This window comes from Bubalus kerabau, chromosome 1 (genome assembly GCF_029407905.1).
Source record: "Bubalus kerabau isolate K-KA32 ecotype Philippines breed swamp buffalo chromosome 1, PCC_UOA_SB_1v2, whole genome shotgun sequence".
Classification (NCBI taxonomy): domain Eukaryota; kingdom Metazoa; phylum Chordata; class Mammalia; order Artiodactyla; family Bovidae; genus Bubalus; species Bubalus kerabau.
The window spans coordinates 155,868,570-155,887,367 of record NC_073624.1 but is presented as its reverse complement, the minus strand read 5'-3'; the positions used below and the strand labels follow the sequence as shown (position 1 = coordinate 155,887,367).

At 43.4% G+C, this 18,798-nt stretch overlaps 1 protein-coding gene across 2 annotated transcripts in view; it reads left to right on the top strand.

The window, feature by feature from the left end:
* KCNMA1 (potassium calcium-activated channel subfamily M alpha 1) overlaps positions 1-18,798 on the top strand; it is a 771,468-nt gene that overhangs the window by 667,584 nt on the left and 85,086 nt on the right. For both annotated transcript variants that reach the window (XM_055537192.1, XM_055537201.1), the window contains exons 21-22: positions 13,505-13,628; positions 18,381-18,605. In XM_055537192.1, the coding sequence (XP_055393167.1) occupies positions 13,505-13,628; positions 18,381-18,605 (349 nt within the window). The remainder of the gene's footprint in view (positions 1-13,504; positions 13,629-18,380; positions 18,606-18,798) is intronic.

The following is an 18,798-nucleotide window of genomic DNA, read 5'->3' as shown; positions in this document are numbered from 1 at the left end:
GTGGATTATAGTCTTCAGATTATATGGATTTAATGAAGTGAGTGGAAGTCACTCAGTTGTGTCTGACTCTTTGTGACCCCATGGACTATACAGTCCATGAAACTCTCCAGGCCAGAATACTGGAGTGGGTAGCCTTTCCTTTCTCCAGGGGAATCTTCCCAACTCAGGGATAGAACTCAGACCTGTGTCTTCAAAAGGCTCATGGTTTAATATGGGAGACAGACAAGAATATACAGCAAAATATAATAAGGGCAGGGTGGTGACCTACCAACGTAGGCTGAGAGAACAGAGAGAGCCCTCATTGCCTCTGGTTTGGGAGGCTGAGCCTGGGCTCTGAAGGATGAGGAGAATTCTTGACTAAGAGCACTACCCACCCTTGTCCACTGTTTACCAGGTGCCAGGCATCATTTCTAGAGCATTATGCCTGTTATTTCATGGAATCCTAACTACATGAGGAGGGACCACTGTTTCATTTTATGGATAAGGAAATTGAATCACAGAGATATAAAGGGCAGTAAATCTAGTAAGTCTTACCTAATTGGGAAGGTATGAACCTAAATGGTTTAGTTTCCAAATCCATTTTATTTCCTGCTTCACTCCTGCACCTGCTAGAGACAACAGGGCAGTGCTCAGGCCATTGCAAGTGGCTGGAGAAAGAGGCTCTTAGTTGACAGTACGAGAGTGTTCTGGCACTTAGTCCTGTTGTAGACTAGAACCTTGCAGGTTTTTGAGGAAGCGATACCCAGCTTGTGTTTTGAGAGGCTCACTAATGATGGTATAAGGAAGGGTTTAGAAGCCTGCATCTGGGCCTTCTGGAGACACTGACACATAAATTCAGAGGTGTGAAGAGAAGGCTTGTCCCCGCCTTGGCCTCTGCCTAAGTCCTTTGAGTACCAAATCATTCAGGGTCTCTGTCAAGCCGTGGGCCAGATGTAGGCTAAACAATCTTCCCAAGAAGGACATATAGAATTCCTGACATCAGTTACACCGCTTCCCTCAAGTGCTGGGGGACTTGGGATAAGACGCCATGGGCCCTGAGATCTACCCAGGGTGTGTTGAGTAGACACTTTCCACAAAGAGATAGCCCCCAGCCAGGCTAGTGAGGATAAATGACTATGCCCCAGAGAGAAATTGAACACTGTGAAAGGAGCTTCATATCCTAAGACCCAGGAAACATGAGCGGTTTGTTTTCTGAATGAAAGTGGAAATATGATTGGAGAAAAACAGATTATCCTCCTTGTGGGCACTAACTGATCATTAAGTGAAATAAACTCATCTGCTTGTTAAGTTCCATCCCCTCCCTTTTGATTCATACCTCTCACTGGGTCTTTTTGTTAGGATTGCCAGCTTGAAAGGTTTTAGTAATAGAAAATGGCAAAGTGGCCTGAGTCCACTCAGAGTTGGAGACAGAATGCCATTCTTACAATTCCGTCCACTGAGCAGAATGAAGAAGGAAAGCCAGGACAGCTTAGCTGAGTAAATTCACCTCTTAATGCACAAACAAATCACAAGTGACAGGCCCCCACAGGACTGGAGAGGAAAGAAATGATGAGTCTCGTCATCCCAGGGCTGGGGTGAGTTGGACACAGCTCCCCAGACACAGTGCATGCACAGCAGAGGGTCATTATCCCATCCCATGGTTTCAAGAGCATCTTGTCCACTCTCCTCCAGGACTGAAGAACATGTCAGATCTCCTTGCTTGTCTCCCAAACATAAAGGCACTAATTTCCTTCTTCCTCTGAGAACAGTGGCTGCCTAGCAAGAGATGACATACTCAGGAGCAACAGTTCTTGATTGCTTATTTGTTGGGCAGGGAAAAAAAAAAGTGCAAGTAGAGATACAGAAAGTGTGGCCAGAGTGGCCTGAAGGTTTTCTCAAGGTGGCTCCCAGGATGCCTATCTGGTGGGATTTGGGGGTGGGGGTAGGGACAGCCATGTCTCAGGAGAGATGAGCATTACCCAGGATGGTGAAGGCAATGGTGAAAGATGAATTAAGGTTGGAGCCAAAATCCCAAAGTCAGGATCCTTGCAACATAGCAGGAAATAAAATCCACCCAGAAATAAAATGTACCCAATAATGAGGCAGATCCATTGAGTCAGAACCATTTATGGTACTGAAAACCCAAATATGGGCCCTTTAGAGGAGACCACCTGAGACCCCCTCCAGTCTTCTCTGACTGGTGCAGCCAGAGATGCGTGTGTGTGACCTGCTGCTCCTGAATGGGGCTCTGAAGGACTTAATTAATACCTGCCAGGTTGCCTTCTGTGGAGTGGAAGTGTTGGAAACCAAGGAGGGTAAAAAACTGAAATATATGTTGTACTTAATAAGAATGAATATTTCATTTACTTTTTTATGCTTATTTGCTGATTAGCTCTTGGAGATAGAGGTCAGCAAGAGAGAGTCACTTGCATCTGGGTTAGAAATTTCCATCAAATGTTGACACAACCCCTAAAATTCCAGAGAGTCACAGAAAGAGAGTCAGAGCAGGTGATCTGGATTTGCTTTTGTCCCCAAATCTACATTCTCCATTTGAAAAGCAGGGACTAGAGTGAGGCATGTGAGGTATCTCCTTCAACTCTGCACTGACGCCCCTCCATGGTCCCACTCTGGTCCTGTCCTTGTTGAACAGGACTATAACCTTCCAGTCTGTATGTTCCAAATAGATGTTAACTCTGATAGGATTGACTTGAACCACAAAGCCTGTCCATCTGGGTGAAACTTGACAACAATGATCCTTAAACTTTAGCATGCATCAGAAGGATATAGAGCACCTTGTTAAGACAGAGTAAGTCTGGGCTACACTGGAGAATTGCATTTCTTCAAAGCTCCCAGGTGATGCTGAGGCAACTGGTGTGGGGCCACACTTTGAGAACTGCTCCTTACATGCATCAGAGCAGTGGGAGAAACTTCATGTGATGGGGTCCCTTCTCACAGAAATATTCAGACCTGGAGTTGGAGCACTAAACAGTTGCTTAGTTAAGAACATCTGTATTGACCACCACTGGACATCAAACATGAGTGCTTTGTGCTGATGGCTCTGGGCACCTACCAGGTAGCTTGAATGGTTACAGACATATTTATAGGGTCTCCCTCCCAATCACCACGCACTATTACAGACACTGTTCCTGTAAAGTGGGAAAAAGCCCAAGAGCCTTGACTGTTCCCCAAACAAACTGTTACAGGAATCAAAGTTGAATGGGCTTTCTCTGGACACTTTTTCTGGTCTGCTTGGAAGGTCTGGGGCACTCTGTTGAAGAGATAGTCAGAGACCAGAGATCATTCATCATCAGCTTCTCTTGGTACTTGGTTGTTTATCGAGCATCTACTAAGTCCTCTACTGGGTTCCAGAAATGTGTGCAGGAGTTAAATATGAGTTCCCTGCCCTGAAGAACATCACCAACTAATGGATAAGACAGTCATGCAATTTATTATCTCTGAAAGATCATCTCACTTCTGTAAGAGTTCCTAGTCATGTCTGCCTGAGGTTACGGAGGAGGACAGCTCAGGAGGAGCATTTGATGCAAATTATGAGGCTTCAGGCTTTTGACTGTGTGGATCACAATAAACTGGAAAATTCTGAAAGAGATGGGAATACCAGACCACCTGACCTGCCTCTTGAGAAACCTATATGCAGGTCAGGAAGCAACAGTTAGAACTGGACATGGAACAACAGACCGGTCCCAAATAGGAAAATGAGTACATCAAGGCTGTATATTGTCACCCTGCTTATTTAACTTATATGCGGAGTACATCATAAGAAATGCTGGGCTGGAAGAAGCACAAGCTGGAATCAAGATTGCCAGGAGAAATATCAATAACCTCAGATATGCAGATGACACCACCCTTATGGCAGAAAGTGAAGAAGAACTAAAAAGCCTCTTGATGAAGGTGAAAGAGGAGAGTGAAAAAGTTGGCTTAAGACTCAACATTCAGAAAACGAAGATCATGGCATCTGGTCCCATCACTTCATGGGAAATAGATGGGGAAACAGTGGAAACAGTGTCAGACTTTATTTTTCTGGGCTCCAAAACCACCGCAGATGGTGACTGCAGCCATGAAATTAAAAGACGCTTACTCCTTGGAAGAAAAGTTATGACCAACCTAGATAACATATTGAAAAGCAGAGACATTACTTTGCCAACAAAGGTCTGTCTAGTCAAGGCTATGGTTTTTCCAGTGGTCATGTATAGATGTGAGAGTTGGACTGTGAAGAAAGCTGAGCGCTGAAGAATTGATGCTTTTGAACTGTGGTGTTGGAGAAGACTCTTGAGAGTCCCTTGGACTGCAAGGAGATCCAACCAGTCCATTCTGAAGGAGATCAGCCCTGGGATTTCTTTGGAAGGAATGATGCTAAAGCTGAAACTCCAGTACTTTGGCCACCTCATGGGAAGAGTTGACTCATTGGAAAAGACTCTGATGCTGGGAGGGATTGGGGGCAGGAGGAGAAGGGGACGACAGAGGATGAGATGGCTGGATGGCATCACGGACTCGATGGAAGTGAGTCTGAGTGAACTCTGGGAGTTGGTGATGGACAGGGAGGCCTGGCGTGCTTCGATTCATGGGGTCGCAAAGAGTCGGACACGATGAAGTGACTGAACTGAACTGAACTGATGAGGCTTCAGAAATGTCCTGATACCCTTACTATGGGACATAATAGATACTCAGTAAAATCACTTTCTTACCCCTGGGATGAAAGGCCTACAAAGGCAGGAGAAATAACCCAATTTTATCAAGACTCCCATTTCCCAGGAGGACCACCACAGGATTGGCCTCAGTCTAGATGGGATGCCTGTAATGATAGGAAAGGCTGCATCATGTAGGTAGAATTGAGGTCCTGAAAATCAAGCAAGGAAAGGAGGCAATTTAAAAACCATGTGGTAACTTTCTCTTTCATACCTTTTGTTTGATTGGTTGGTTTTGGTTCCTTGTACTTAAGTATAAATTTCTGAAGGCCAGCTCAGAACCTACTGCCACAGGAAAAAACTCAGATTCTCTTCTTAGGGAAACTGTGCTCTTTAAAATATAATGCCAGCTTCCTCACAGCAGGTTTCCTAGAGAAGGGATTTGTGGTTTTGCTTTAGGCTGTTGTCTTCAAGGCAAGCTTTTTGTGTGTCTGCTGTAGCTGGGCATTTATTTCACTTCCTGAGATTAATTGATGGCAAGTGGCATTCCTTGCTCTGCAAATCCTCAAAACAATGATCTTTTATTCTTTTTTTGAAGTCAGGCATGCTTAATTTCTAGCTGTGGACTTTGGAGGTGTGAGCTGAGATTCAAGAAGCATAGCTATGAAAAATTTAACTCACTGGGGCTTCTCAGTTGTTATAAAAATGTGGGTATTCCTAAATGCAGTCTTCAGATATTAGGACAAGAGAAAAGCATGTCTAGCCTTAATTGATTATTGAGGCTCTCCTTAGCACATTGTCCTGACAGGGGCTCATGGGGAAATTTTCTACTGATTATTCACACCAGCTGTGCATTTCATAAATGCCCGACATGCTGCTTTTCCTTTCTTTGCAACATAGGGCACTGCGGCTTGGGGTACTGCAGTGGGGAATGAACATGATCCAGCTGCTTCCTGCAAGTGGGAAGGCGTGAGATAGGGACCAGGCATCACTGACTTCCAGTTAAGAAGACTTCTCTGGGCAAAGCCTTGTTCTCTTCCCTCTAGCTGTGTTATCTTAGACGCATACTTAGCCACATTCTGTTTCCCATCCATGCAAATGGACCATAATAACAGAAATTGCCTGTGTCGTTGTGATGAGTGCATCATAAAATGTAGGTAAAAGTTTTACCACAGCAACATTTGTAAGAGCTCAACCCAGGATAGCTATTCATCTTAGTAGCAAGAGTAGTAGCAGTAGTAGTAATATCGTAGTCAGAGGAATAGTAGGAGAACCCATCTTTATTATTGAACCACTCTCTCTTTCCTGTCTCCTTTCACCATTATAAGAGCTACAAATATATGAGTAGATTCTTTGTTGTTGTTGCTCAGTCGTGTCTGACTCTTTGTGACCCCTTGGACTGTAGCATGCCAGGCTTCCCTGTCCTTCACCATCTCCCAGAGCTTGCTCAAACTCATGTCTGTTGAGTTGGTGATGCCAGCCAACCATCTCGTTCTCTGTCGTCCCTTCTCCTTCTGCCTTCAATCTTTCCCAGCATCAGGGTCTTTTCTAATGAGTCGGCTCTTCACATCAGGTGGCCAAAGTATTAGAGCTTCAGCTTCAGTATTAGTCCTTCCAATGAATATTCAGGATTGATTTCCTTCAGGACTGACAGGTTTGATCTCCTTGCAGTCCAAGGGACTCTCAAGAGTCTTCTTCAATACCACAGTTCAAAAACATCAGTTCTTCAGCACTCAGCCTTCTTTATAGTCTAACTCTCACATCCATACATGACTACTGGAAAAACCATAGTTTTGACTATACGGACCTTTGTTGGCAAAATTATGTCTCTGCTTTTTAATACACTGTCTAGGTTTGTCATAGCTTTTCTTCCAAGGAGCAAGCATCTTTTAATTTCATGGCTGCAGTCACCATCTGCAGTGATTTTGGAGCCCCCCCACCCCCAAATAAAGTCTGTCACTATTTCCATTGTTTCCCTATGTATTTGCTATGAAGTGATGGGACTGGATGCCATGATCTTCGTTTTTTTTAATGCTGAGTTTTAAGTCAGCTTTTTCACTCTCCTCTTTTAATTTCATCAAGATGCTCTTTAGTTCCTTTTCACTTTCTGTGAAGAGGTGGTGTCATCTGCATATCTGAGGTTATTGATATTTCTCCCACCAACCTTGATTCTAGCTTGTGCTTCATCTAGCCTGGCATTTCGCATGATGTACTCTGCACATAAGTTAAATAAGCAGGGTGACAATATACAGCCTTGACGTACTCCTTGCCCAATTTGGAACCAGTCTGTTATTCCATGTCCGATTCTAACTGTTGCTTCTTGACTTGCATACAGATTTCTCAAGAGGTAAGTAAGGTGGTCTGGTATTCCCATTTCTTTAAGAATTTTCCACATTTGTGATCCACACCATCAAAGGCTGTGGCGTAGTTGATGAAGCAGAAGTAGATGTTTTTCTGGAATTCTCTTGATTTTTCTATGAGCCAACAAATGTTGGCAATTTGATCTCTGGTTCCTCTGCCTTTTCTAAACCCAGCTTGAACATCTGGTAGTTCTTGGTTCACAGACTGTTGCAGTCTAGCTTGGAGAATTTTGAGCATTACTTTGCTAGTGTGTGAAATGAGTGCAATTGTGCAGTAGTTTGAACATTCTTTGGCATTGCCTTTCTTTGGGATTGGAATGAAAACTGACCTTTTCCAGTCCTGTGGCCACTGCTGAGTTTTTCAAATTTGCTGGCATATTGAGTACAGTACTTTAACAGCATCATTTTTCAGGATTTGAAATAGCTCAGTTGGAATTCCATCACCTCCACTAGCTTTGTTGTAGTGATGCTTACGAAGGCCCACTTGACTTCACATTCTAGGATGTCTGGCTCTAGGTCACAACATCATGGTTATCTGGGTCATTAAGATCTTTTTTCTATAATTCTTTCATGTATTCTTGCCATCTCCTCTTAGCATCTTCTGCTTCTATTAGGTCCATACTATTTCTGTCCTTTATTATGTCCATGTTTGCATGAAATATTCCCTTGGTATCTCTAATGAAGAGATCTCTAATCTCTCCCATTCTATTGTTTTCCTCTACTTCTTTGCATTGACCACTGAGGAAGGCTTTCTCTTCTCTCCTTGCTATTCTTTGGAACTCTGCATTCAGATGGGTATATCTTTCCTTTTCTCCTTTGCCTTTCACTTCTTTTCTTAGCTATTTGTAAGGCCTCCTCAGACAAACATTTTGCCTTTTTATATTTCTTTTTCTTGGGGATGGTTTTTGATCACCACTTCTTATGCAATGTTAGGAACCTCTGTCCATAGTTCTTCAGACACTCTATCAGATCTAATCCCTTGAGTCTACTTGTAGTATTACCAATAGATTATACAGTATTCCACTGTATAATCATAAGAGATTTGATTTAGGTCATACCTGAATGGCCTAGTGGTTTTCCCTACTTTCTTCAATTTAAGTCTGAATTTTGCAATAAGAAGTTCATGAGCCGAGCCACAGTCAGCTCCTGGTCTTGTTTTGCTGACTGTATAGAGCTTCTCCATCTTCAGCTGCAAAGAATATAATCAGTCTGATTTCAGTATTGACCGTTTGGTGATGTGTAAGCAAAGTATAAAGAATGATAATAATAATAGTAGTTAACATTTAGTGAAGGCATGCTCTGTGCCAGGTGCATGGCATGTCTTTACTCAGACTGTCCTTAAATTGAACCCATTAGTTAATGATGCCATTTAACACTCCCATTTTACAAATGAAGAAACTTGCACAATGTAACAAGTAGTAGATGAGCCAAAATTTGAAGACAAACATTTTGGCTCTGGAGCCAGTATACACAAGCACTCTGCTAGAGAAATACTTGGTTTTCTTCTATCAGTGGTATCCACTTCCAAAAACTCCCTTGGAGGATCAGCTCTCTTGGTCCCACTGAACAAATTAACTGGCTGGTGTCTTGGCTTCTTCTTTTTCTTTGGATGGGGTTGTCAGAGGTATTGATCCTCAAATGCATAAGTTAAAGACCAGGAAGCCTCCCAGGCAGAGCAGATCTAATTGGGTATGTATGTGGCCCAAACTCTTTTATGAAGATATTGTGTATTTCTGGTATGTTTCCATGTATTCCTAAACTGATGGCAGGATGCTTCTTTCCTTTAAATGAACAGCTGAGCCCTAAGGTGCAAGAGGACAGCCAGGGTCATCAGTGTAGTGACATCTGGTCAATTGTGCCCATTTTTATTCAAGATACACAACTGTATTAATTAGCTCAGGCTGCCATAATAAAGTTCACAGAGTGAGTGTCTTAAACACAGAAATTAATTTTCTTATGGCTCTAGAGGTTGGAAGTTCAAGATCAAGGTGTTGGCGGGATTGGTTCCTTCTGAAGCCATGAAGGAAGGATCTGTTTCAGGCCTCTCTTCTTGCTGGTAGATGGCCGTCTTCTCCTTGTGACTTCACATCATCTTCCCTCTGAATGTGCTTGCCTGAAGTTCCTCCTTTTGTAAGGACAACAGTCATACTGAATTAGGGCCTGCCCTAAATGACTCCATTTTAACTGTGTTACCTCTTTAATGAGCATATCTCAAAATATAGTTACAGTCTGAGATGCTAGGAGTTAGGACTACAACATACAGATTTTGTGGGATGGAGGGGGATACAATTCAGTCCATAACAACTACACAGCAGATATCCTTCCCTCATAGTTTCACCCTAAAACAAGGCATGTAGGTGGTAAGTAACAAATGAGCCTTGAATCAATTATGGTCCGTTTGGTGGGAGTTGGGATTACTTTGTGAGTTGAGGAAGCGAATAGTTCAGATGCGAAGGGCAGTATCTAGGATTGGTCCTCGGTTCCAACTAAGTCTTTAAAGGAGTTTTCTGAGAACTTGTGAAAGTGACTCTGTTCGTCATTTTGTAAACTAATAATGATGAGATTCAATGTTCGGGGAGGTTTCTGATGGTCCTTCTTTCCATGTATAACAAACTGCCTTATTCTCCTGGGCCTCCCCTGACCAAAGCACTGTTGATTGACATGCTCAAGGGGCAGAAGTTCCTGTGGAATGACTGACTCTTTACTCTTCACCTATGTCAGAGATCTCTCAGTAGCCTAAGCCAGCCTATGTCACTTGCACTGATGCAGGACCAGACATGGCAAAGAAACATATCCTGTCTGGCCCAGAGTAGTGACAGCCTCTCATGCTGCTGGAATGATTCACATTCTAAGATTCCTCCCAGACATCTAGTGAATCTAGTTAATGAGGAGCAGTTCTAGTCATCAGTCTTCAGGATAAGTGCTACTTATCCTCCATCTTTGCTCCAAAAACACCTTTTCTATGCTTACTGCATGCCCTCCAGCCTTTTGATATCCAATAGTGGTTAAAAAATACAAACTCTTTCCAGGCACCTCTTGTTCGTTGAGAGAACAGTGCTTCAAATCTTAAAGATCTTCGAGGCTCACCCAACATTTACAATGAAATCCCCTCTGTATCCACAGCTCCTTAGGAATGTCTCCAATGATGAGCGATCCACTGCCTTGGGAAACAACTCATGTCATTTAAAAAATACTTCCCATTTGTATGACATTCTTCCTTTTTGGAAACTTGAGTTTGGCTCTATCTAAATACCTAGTCTGGGCTCCATCAGTCATATTCAATCAGCTGAATCCATCTCTTCCACTTGACTCCCAGTGCACACCCGAGTGCCACTTGGGAGCCTGGCCTGAGTCTTCTCGTAGGTCAGGCAATACAACATCTCCAAGATAACATCTTTTGTTTTGATCTTCTTTGGGGCCTCAATCCTCTGAATGGCTTCTAGTGGATCATGACTAAAATAGGCTGAGATTCCTTCTCACCTTTCAGGGCTCAGAGCAAATGTTACCTTCTTTGCGAAGGTCTCCTTGATCACTCAAATACCAGGCAGTTGACAGCTTTCTTGGTGTTCTCAGACCACCTTGTACATTACTTTGCTATAACACTTGCTGCAGTGTATCACAACTGTTGATGGGCATTTTCTCTCTTGCTCAATGTATGATAACCCTTTCTTTAACAAGGGACTGAGCCTTCCTCATTACAGTCTCCTCCGTTCCTGGCACAGAAGAGGGGGTTCAGGTTTACTGGGTGCTTTACTGATTCAAGAAACCAAAGGTCAAATTTCAGGTACCATGACTGCTCAGAAAAGGAAATATATTTATTCAGGGAGATTTTTGACAGTCTTCAGATGATCCTCTTTTAGGAACATCCTGCTGCTAAGTCACTTCAGTCGTGTCCAACTCTGTGCGACCCGAGACGGCAGCCCACCAGGCTCCCCCGTCCCTGGGATTCTCCAGGCAAGAACACTGGAGTGGGTTGCCATTTCCTTCTCCAATGCATGAAAGTGAAAAGTGAAAGTGAAGTCGCTCAGTCATGTCCGACTCTTCGAGACCCCATGGACTACAGCCTACCAGGCTCCTCCATCCATGGGATTTTGCAGGAAAGAGTACTGGAGTGGGGTGCAGGAACATCCTGGATGACTTATATTTAAATGATCTTGGGGCAGGCTGAGAGGCTTGCAGGAAGCACAGAGTGCAACGTGGTTTACCACTGAGACCTCCCTGATGCTTCTAGATGTTCCAGCACAAATCCTGGCTTGCAGCTCTCGTGTCAAATAATACGTGGGGTACCCAAATCCTCGCCCTAGTTAATGAGGCTTGACATTACAAAGCTGTCTTTTTCTTCTCATTGAGGGGCAATTGATCATCAGGCTTGCTTGTTTACTTTTCTAAGATGAGGGTTGGAGACCAGTACAACCAAGGGATGATTCCTCCCAAGAAAGATAGGAAATCAAAATGTATCTCCTCCCTTGCAAGGCACATATTTTCCAAAAGGAATTTGGGCAGCTTGCTACATCATTTGCTTGCTTGCTCATATTATATGAATATAAATCCTGAATATTGGGGGCAGGAATACTCAGAAGTATTCCTTGAGATAATACTTCCTCTCCAACCAATAAACAAACTGACTCTGTATCTTCAGGGAAAATTTGTTAAGACTCTCTTCCAACTAAAATACATTCTAGGGCTAGGAAGATACAATCTATTCTGTTCATTTTCTCAGACTCCTTGTTTATGGTGAGTAGTGGATATCTATAGCACTCTTCAAAAATTCTTCAAGGACAAAAATATTCAGGTTTTCTCTTGCCATGATCTGTAACCCATTCTTATCAGCAACTGCCTTTTTATTTTAGCATTTTGGGCTGAGTTCAGTGTTTGAAAGGTGACCTGCTGGTTTACAACACCTCCAGACTTTGCAGCAACCCAACTACTGAGATGTTATTCTGAGCTGATTGTTCTTCTCCTTTAAGATCAGATATGACAGTTCCTGTAGTAATCTGGCATGTTCATGGAAGATAACTTTGTAGGATTGCCCTGCACAATATTTGTCATTTGGTGCAGCCTAAAAGAAAATTTGCAGGAATAAATAAAAGCAGTGAGAGTCTTCCCATCTTAAGTGGGATTGGGAGGCCTGCTAGGAGGGCCATGGTAGGAATCCTAAATGTTCAATTCTAGGTCTCTGGACCATATCAAAGGGACTGCTATTATACTGTCTACGTTCCAAACATACTGATGAGAAACATCAGAGACATTTCAGAGGAAGAAATATTAAGAACTAAAAGTTCAATTTTACACTTGAAATAGATGGTCTAAAAGGTAAAATAACTTTAAACTTGGGGAGTTTCAACTTATTTATATTTTCTATTTCAAATTGATGAGATTATTCAGGGGAAATAGTTCCACTGTACAGATACGTAATTATCCCTGGGATACTGTCCTAATTTTACATGGTCGTTGTTGTAGACACTCAAATACCTCCCTCAAAATGGAGGTCCAGAATCTCTGTCAGAGATAGAATCTAGACAACAGATATGGGCCAAGATGCACGATTTATATTTCTTATGCTGTAAGCTTGTTAGAGCTGCCTGATTCTATTGTAATTCTTATGGTTGTTGGTAAGGCTCTGCCAGTCCGCTGGAGGGGAAGCCTCTACAGAGACATCTTTTTTCTCCACCAGTAAATAAGGCAAGAGCAAGTGAATGGAGCTCTGAGAATTCAAGACAAGTTTATTAAGATGCCTCTGAGCTCGAGGCTCTCCTCTATGGAGGGAGCGTGGCAGCTGGGAGGTGAAGGTGCAGGTGGGGGCAGTGCTTCATTGGACACTAGTGCAAATACAGTTCTCAAGGCGAGGAGAGAGGGTGTTGTTTGGTATTGAAATCATGTATTCCAGATGTGGGCATTTGGTAGTCAATCTGCTCTGAAGTGACATGCTGCTGAATCTTTAAAGGGCTTCAGCCAGGGAGAGCAAAATCTGATTGGGCAAATTGCTAAAATATTTAAAGTGCAGCCTGTTAAAGCTTTTACTGCGAAGAGCATCACGTCAGAAGTTGTAGTCAGAAAGAGCGAGTAATTGGCTTTCCATCCTCATGCCAGTCAGTCAGCATGAGGCTCTATTCCTATTCTTTCCTCTTCATTGCCAATGCTAATAACAACCCTTTGGGTGTGCCTGCGTGCGTGTGTGTCATGGAGAGACTGGATAGCTGGTAAATGAGAATAGAAGGAGTGAGACATCCGTAAGAAGGGAGACTGAATCCACAAAGTGATGTGAAGTCCATTGTAGAGAAAGGGGAATGGGAAAGAAAGGCAGAATTACTACCCAGCACAGGTCACCTGCATGTCCAGGAGGTGGTGGAGGTTCGGGGCAGTTATCTTTCACAGGATGGGTTCTGCAAGTAAAAGACTGGCCTTCAGTGACAAGTGCTTCCTCCGCTTCTCCCACCTCCTCTGAGATGTAATTCAGGGGGCACTTTCCATTTATAATTTATCACATTTTCCACTTAGGTCTTCCTGTACTTTTCTCCCCAGGCATGACCCCTTGTTAATTCCTGGCAATGATCAGATTGACAACATGGACTCCAATGTGAAGAAATATGACTCTACTGGGATGTTTCACTGGTGTGCGCCCAAGGAGATAGAGAAAGTCATCCTGGTGAGTGACAGGTTGCAGAATCTGTGCCATCCGCTTCTGTCCCAAATTATATTTGCTGTGAATGAAGTTTTCCTAGCTGGGTGGTGGGGTGTTTGTTCCTGGCCCTAATTATTTTTGGTAATTAATATTCAGGACATATGTTGAAGCAGCTAGAACTCCTATCAGAGCATGACCCAAGAGTGGAATTTTTGATCTGTGAATATGTATTGGCTCATTACCTTAGGGTGTGAAAGCCATCGTGGGAGGCAGTATGTACCATATCCTGCAGGCGTGGTTGTCAGGCCAGAGCATGCCTATGCCATTAGCTGTGTGGCCTTGGATCAGTCCCTTGAAGAATTTGCTCTTCGTCTCTTATGTGTAGGAAGATGGGATGAGACTGACCCTAACTCATAGAATTGTAGTGAAGATTAAAACCCAACATAGGACTCCATAAACTTACCTATTTTTATTATATATTAAATGCCATGAAGAAATCTGAATGCTACCTGTATCATCATTTGTTTATAATACTGTCTTGTATCTTTCTAGATAATATATTTGCATATTTGTAATCCTTCTTAGCTCATGAGGTAGGCAGGCAAATCCCACTTGCTTTGATGACAAGGATGACCATGATCCACCCCGGAAAGGCTGGAGCTCATATCCCCGTTTCCTGGTTGACTCATCTCAGTAGCAGCAGTGGGCTTCTTCTGGTCTGTCTCAGGAATGTCAGAACAGATAATAATCCATGCTATTCTTTAGACTTGTCCGATTAACAGCTTAAGGTTTTACGCCTACATCGGCTTTCCTACCAGTTTATTGTCTTGCTAATCCATGCAAAATGGATTAATAATCAGGAAGGTCAGATGGAAAGGCTCTTCCTCCCTTGTGCTTTCTAATCCTCAGATTGCTGAGGCCTGCTCCTTTATGTCAGCCAGGAAAATCCTATCATTGCTGACATGGCCACTGTTCCTAAGAAAGGAAGGTTCCAGTTCCTCAGAATGCCTTTGTGCTCTAATCCACTAGGTTTTTCCCTGTGTTTTATCTGAATATGTGTGTGTCTTCTCAATTTAATTATAATCGAGCATTAAGAACCAATACAGCTCTGTTCTGGAGGCTGTTTGGGAGGTGTGAAAGTTGCAGACAAAAGCATAGAAAGTCAGAATTCTCAGGAAGCAATCCTTTTCCAAGGAGTACAAATGGTTCTCATTACAAAGCTGCTGCTCTTGTTTATATTCTGATGTTGTATCTGCCCCACTTTTGCTCTGGGGATATAAACTCATCCTGGTGTTACCCACCTTGGGGCATGTCAGAAGCTGGGTTGACATTTTGGGATGCAAGCTTTTTCAATGGCTTGCCTAGATAATCCTAAGAAGTGCATGGCTGACACTCAAAGCACCCTACCAGCCCCAAAGAGTTTAATGAAGTGAGTTACTACTCCTTTCATCTGAAAAATAGGATCATTTAACAAAACGTATTTAACAAACCTATTACGTGTTAGACACTTGTTCTTGTTGCTAAGATACAACCTCTGACAACAGCTGGTCTCATAGCTCTTGTAATCTAGTGGGGACAAAGACCAGATCTAAAGATAGACAATGACTATGTAATAACATTTTAGATATTGATAAAATGCTATGAAGAAAATAAAATGGGGTCATGGGCTAAATCAACCCTGAATATCCATTGGAAAGACTGAAGCTGAAGCTTCAAAACTTTGGCCACCTGAAGTGAAGAGCTGACTCATTGGGAAAGACCCTGATGCTGGGAAAGATTGAGGGTAGGAAGAGAAGGGGGCAACCAGAGGATGAGGTGGTTGGATGGCACTGACTCAATGGACATGAGTTTGAGCAAACTGTAGGAGATAGTGAAGGACAGGAAAGCCCAGCATGCTCTAGCAGCCCATGGGGTTGCAAAGAGTCAGACAGGACTTAGCAACTGAACAACAGCAGCAATGTGGGCTAGAAGGGGCTTCCCGGGTGGTACAGTGGTAAAGAATCCACCTGCCAATAAAGCAGATGCCAGAGACATGGGTTCAATCCCCGGGTCAGGAAGAACCCCTGGAGAAGGAAATGGCAATCCACTCCAGTGTCCTTGTCTGGGAAATCCCACAGACCAAGGAGCCTGGAGGGCTACAGTCCATGTCGTCAGATGCAACGGAGCACCCACACATGCATGGGGTAGAAAGGGACTTGTAGGTGCTGTTTAGACAGTGTGGTCCAAAAAACCTGTTGTCAAATAACCCTCTCAAAGAGATGAGAATGCTTGCGAGAGCCAGCTGCATGAGGATTGTTTGTGCATGTAGGACACTAAGTGCTTTGGGAGTTAGAAGATTTGAGATGGCTATAATTTTGAGAAAATGACCATCTAATTAAAAGATATAATGTACCATGAAACAATATATTAAAAGCTAAGCGTGACAAGACACAAAGTACTGTTTCACTCCAGCGTGTATTTAAGTGGCCAGGGAAATCTTATTAGATACAAACAGGTTGAGCTGAGAAGGGGTTAATGGCCATGAAGGCCCCACATACATGGACTAGGCCTTGAAGGATATATAGGAAAAAGAAGATACACACGAGTGGTTTCTCCATTGGGTCTAATATCTGACTGAATCCGTCTCCCCACGGCTACATCCTGGGAATTGGGGTCTTTACCAGGTTCTCCAGGTGATACTGCTCTGGTTAGTCTGAGGATCTCATGTGTTGGACACCAGATCTAAGCTCCTGGGATTAGCACAGTGAACGGCCAGTCTGCTAACTGGTGCTTTCCCTAGCTCCACACGTCTAGATTTCCGGCCCCTATTCTGAACTTAGTTTTTATTTCCCAGGCTTCCTGAAGGGAGCTAGCCTCCCAAATGACCTGGCCAAATAAAACTAATCAGGAATCCCATCACAGCACATTACAGACAGGTTGACCCTCTGCTGCTGGTACCTAGACATGCATGCTCCATCCAGCCAAGATAACTCACTCATCCATGAAGCAGTGATGGGGATGTGACTCCCTAGCGGCTCCTCCTTGGTCACCATTTATAAGACATGTTTTATGGCCTGCATCTTAGATGTCCCTGTACTGTTGCAGAGAGAAACCAATAATGGTGACAGCCCCTGCTTTATTCTAACGATCAGGGAGTAAAAGCTAGCTTCTTCCTCTCCTTGGGGGTTGCTGTAATAACCCTGACATTGTCATGAATTGCAATATTGGCATTTAAACAATCAATACACTGGTCAATTCTAGAGATTAAATTGAGCAGAGTTTGATATGTGCAGTGGACATTAATATGCCTCCCCAAAAGCATTGTAAGCCACATGGGGCCATCCAGACATGCAGTGGGTGGACTGGGAGGAAGAAAGGAAGTTGGGAGGCATTGGACCAGAAAGAGGCGGAGAAAGACCCACAACTGGCCTCCTGTGTTGCTCTTTGCACGAACACAGTAAGCAGAGGGGCCAGCAGGGCTAACGGGTTAATTGTCCTGGGAAGCTTTAACTGGGGTGCTTTTATTTTTTCATTTGTCTCCTTTGTGAATTATAGGCCTGGAGTTGGGGGAAGACAGGGGCCTGTTGCTCTTGCTGTTATGATCCTTCTCGTGGTTGTTTGGGAGTCTTCCTCTGATGACTTAACACAAGTGGTCACTCTAGTTGTGTCCCTGGAAACCCTAAGGCAGCAGTGGATAGTGGTCGGCAAACTCTCTCTGTAAAGGGTCATGTAACAAAGAATTTAGGTTTTGCTGGCTGTAAGGTCTCTGTCACAACTAATCACCTCTGCTTTTGTAATGTAAAACCAGCCATCGGCAACACCTAAATCAGTAAGACCAGCCGTGTTGTGATAAAACTTTCTTGGAATTTGAACTTCGTATAATTTTTACGTAGTATGAGATATTTTTCTTTTGATTTTTTGCCAACAGTTTTCAAACATAAAAACCAATCTTTGCTCACTGGCCAGAGATAAGCAGGTAGTGGGTTAGATTTGGCCTGTGAGTCATCGTTTGCTAGCCCCTGGCTTTGGGCTATCATTTTCTACCTTCTGATGTAGTAATGTCCTATGGGATCCCATTGATGAGTCTAGAATTCAAAGCTCATCTCTTGAGCCAAGGCCAGCATGAGTCTGACTATTTTATCATCATCTCAGCAACAAAGGAAAACAGTTTTCTCAACAATTTCCTGGAAACTAAGACTTCCTTTTCCAAATGACGTCAGTATTGCTCTTCTTTCTTATTTCTGCCCCTGAATCCTGTTCATATGTATGTATGGCATAGCTTCCTTAAATCTTTTTAAAAAGAAAGTAGTGATGTGTGTGAATATATATTTTTGTTGTTGTTTAACCACGAAGTCGTGTCTGACTCTCTGCAACCCCATGGACTTCATATTTATTACATCAGTATAGTTTCTGTACATATACTCGAGTTATAGGCATATATTCCCTGGTGGCTCAGATGGTAAAGAATCTGCCTGCAATGTGGGAGTCCCAGGTTTTATCCCTGGGTCAGGAAGATCCCCCTGGAGAAGGGAATGGCTACCCACTCCAGTGTTCTTGCCTGGAGAATCCCATGGGCAGAGGAGTCTAGCGAGCTATAGTCCATGGAGTTGCAAAGAGTCAGACATGACTAAGCGATTAACACATGGCATGGATATAACATTGAAGAAATAAAAAATAATAGTACATAGCAAGCACTCAGTGACTGTTTACTTGTTATTTTACAAAAGTGATTTTCTAGTCCCTTGAACAACCCCGTGAGGTCTTCTCTCTAATGCTTGTGCTCTTCTCCCCCGGCAGACCCGAAGTGAAGCTGCCATGACCGTCCTGAGCGGCCACGTGGTGGTCTGCATCTTTGGCGACGTCAGCTCTGCCCTGATTGGCCTTCGGAACCTGGTGATGCCGCTCCGTGCCAGCAACTTTCACTACCACGAGCTCAAGCACATCGTGTTTGTGGGCTCCATCGAGTACCTCAAGCGGGAATGGGAGACACTGCATAACTTCCCCAAGGTTTCTATCTTGCCTGTAAGTCCAGGGTCACGTTACCAATGCTTCTTTCTCCTTTGTATTCACAAAAGAGAAATCCCAGATGAATATAATGGTTGTAGCTTTGATCATGCCTCTGCTTCTTCATCTGGTTATGGGCCTGAGGACCCAGCCCTTCCCCTACTCTCTGTCTAGGAATATCCAAACCCTGAGAGACCTTATTAAAAGGAAT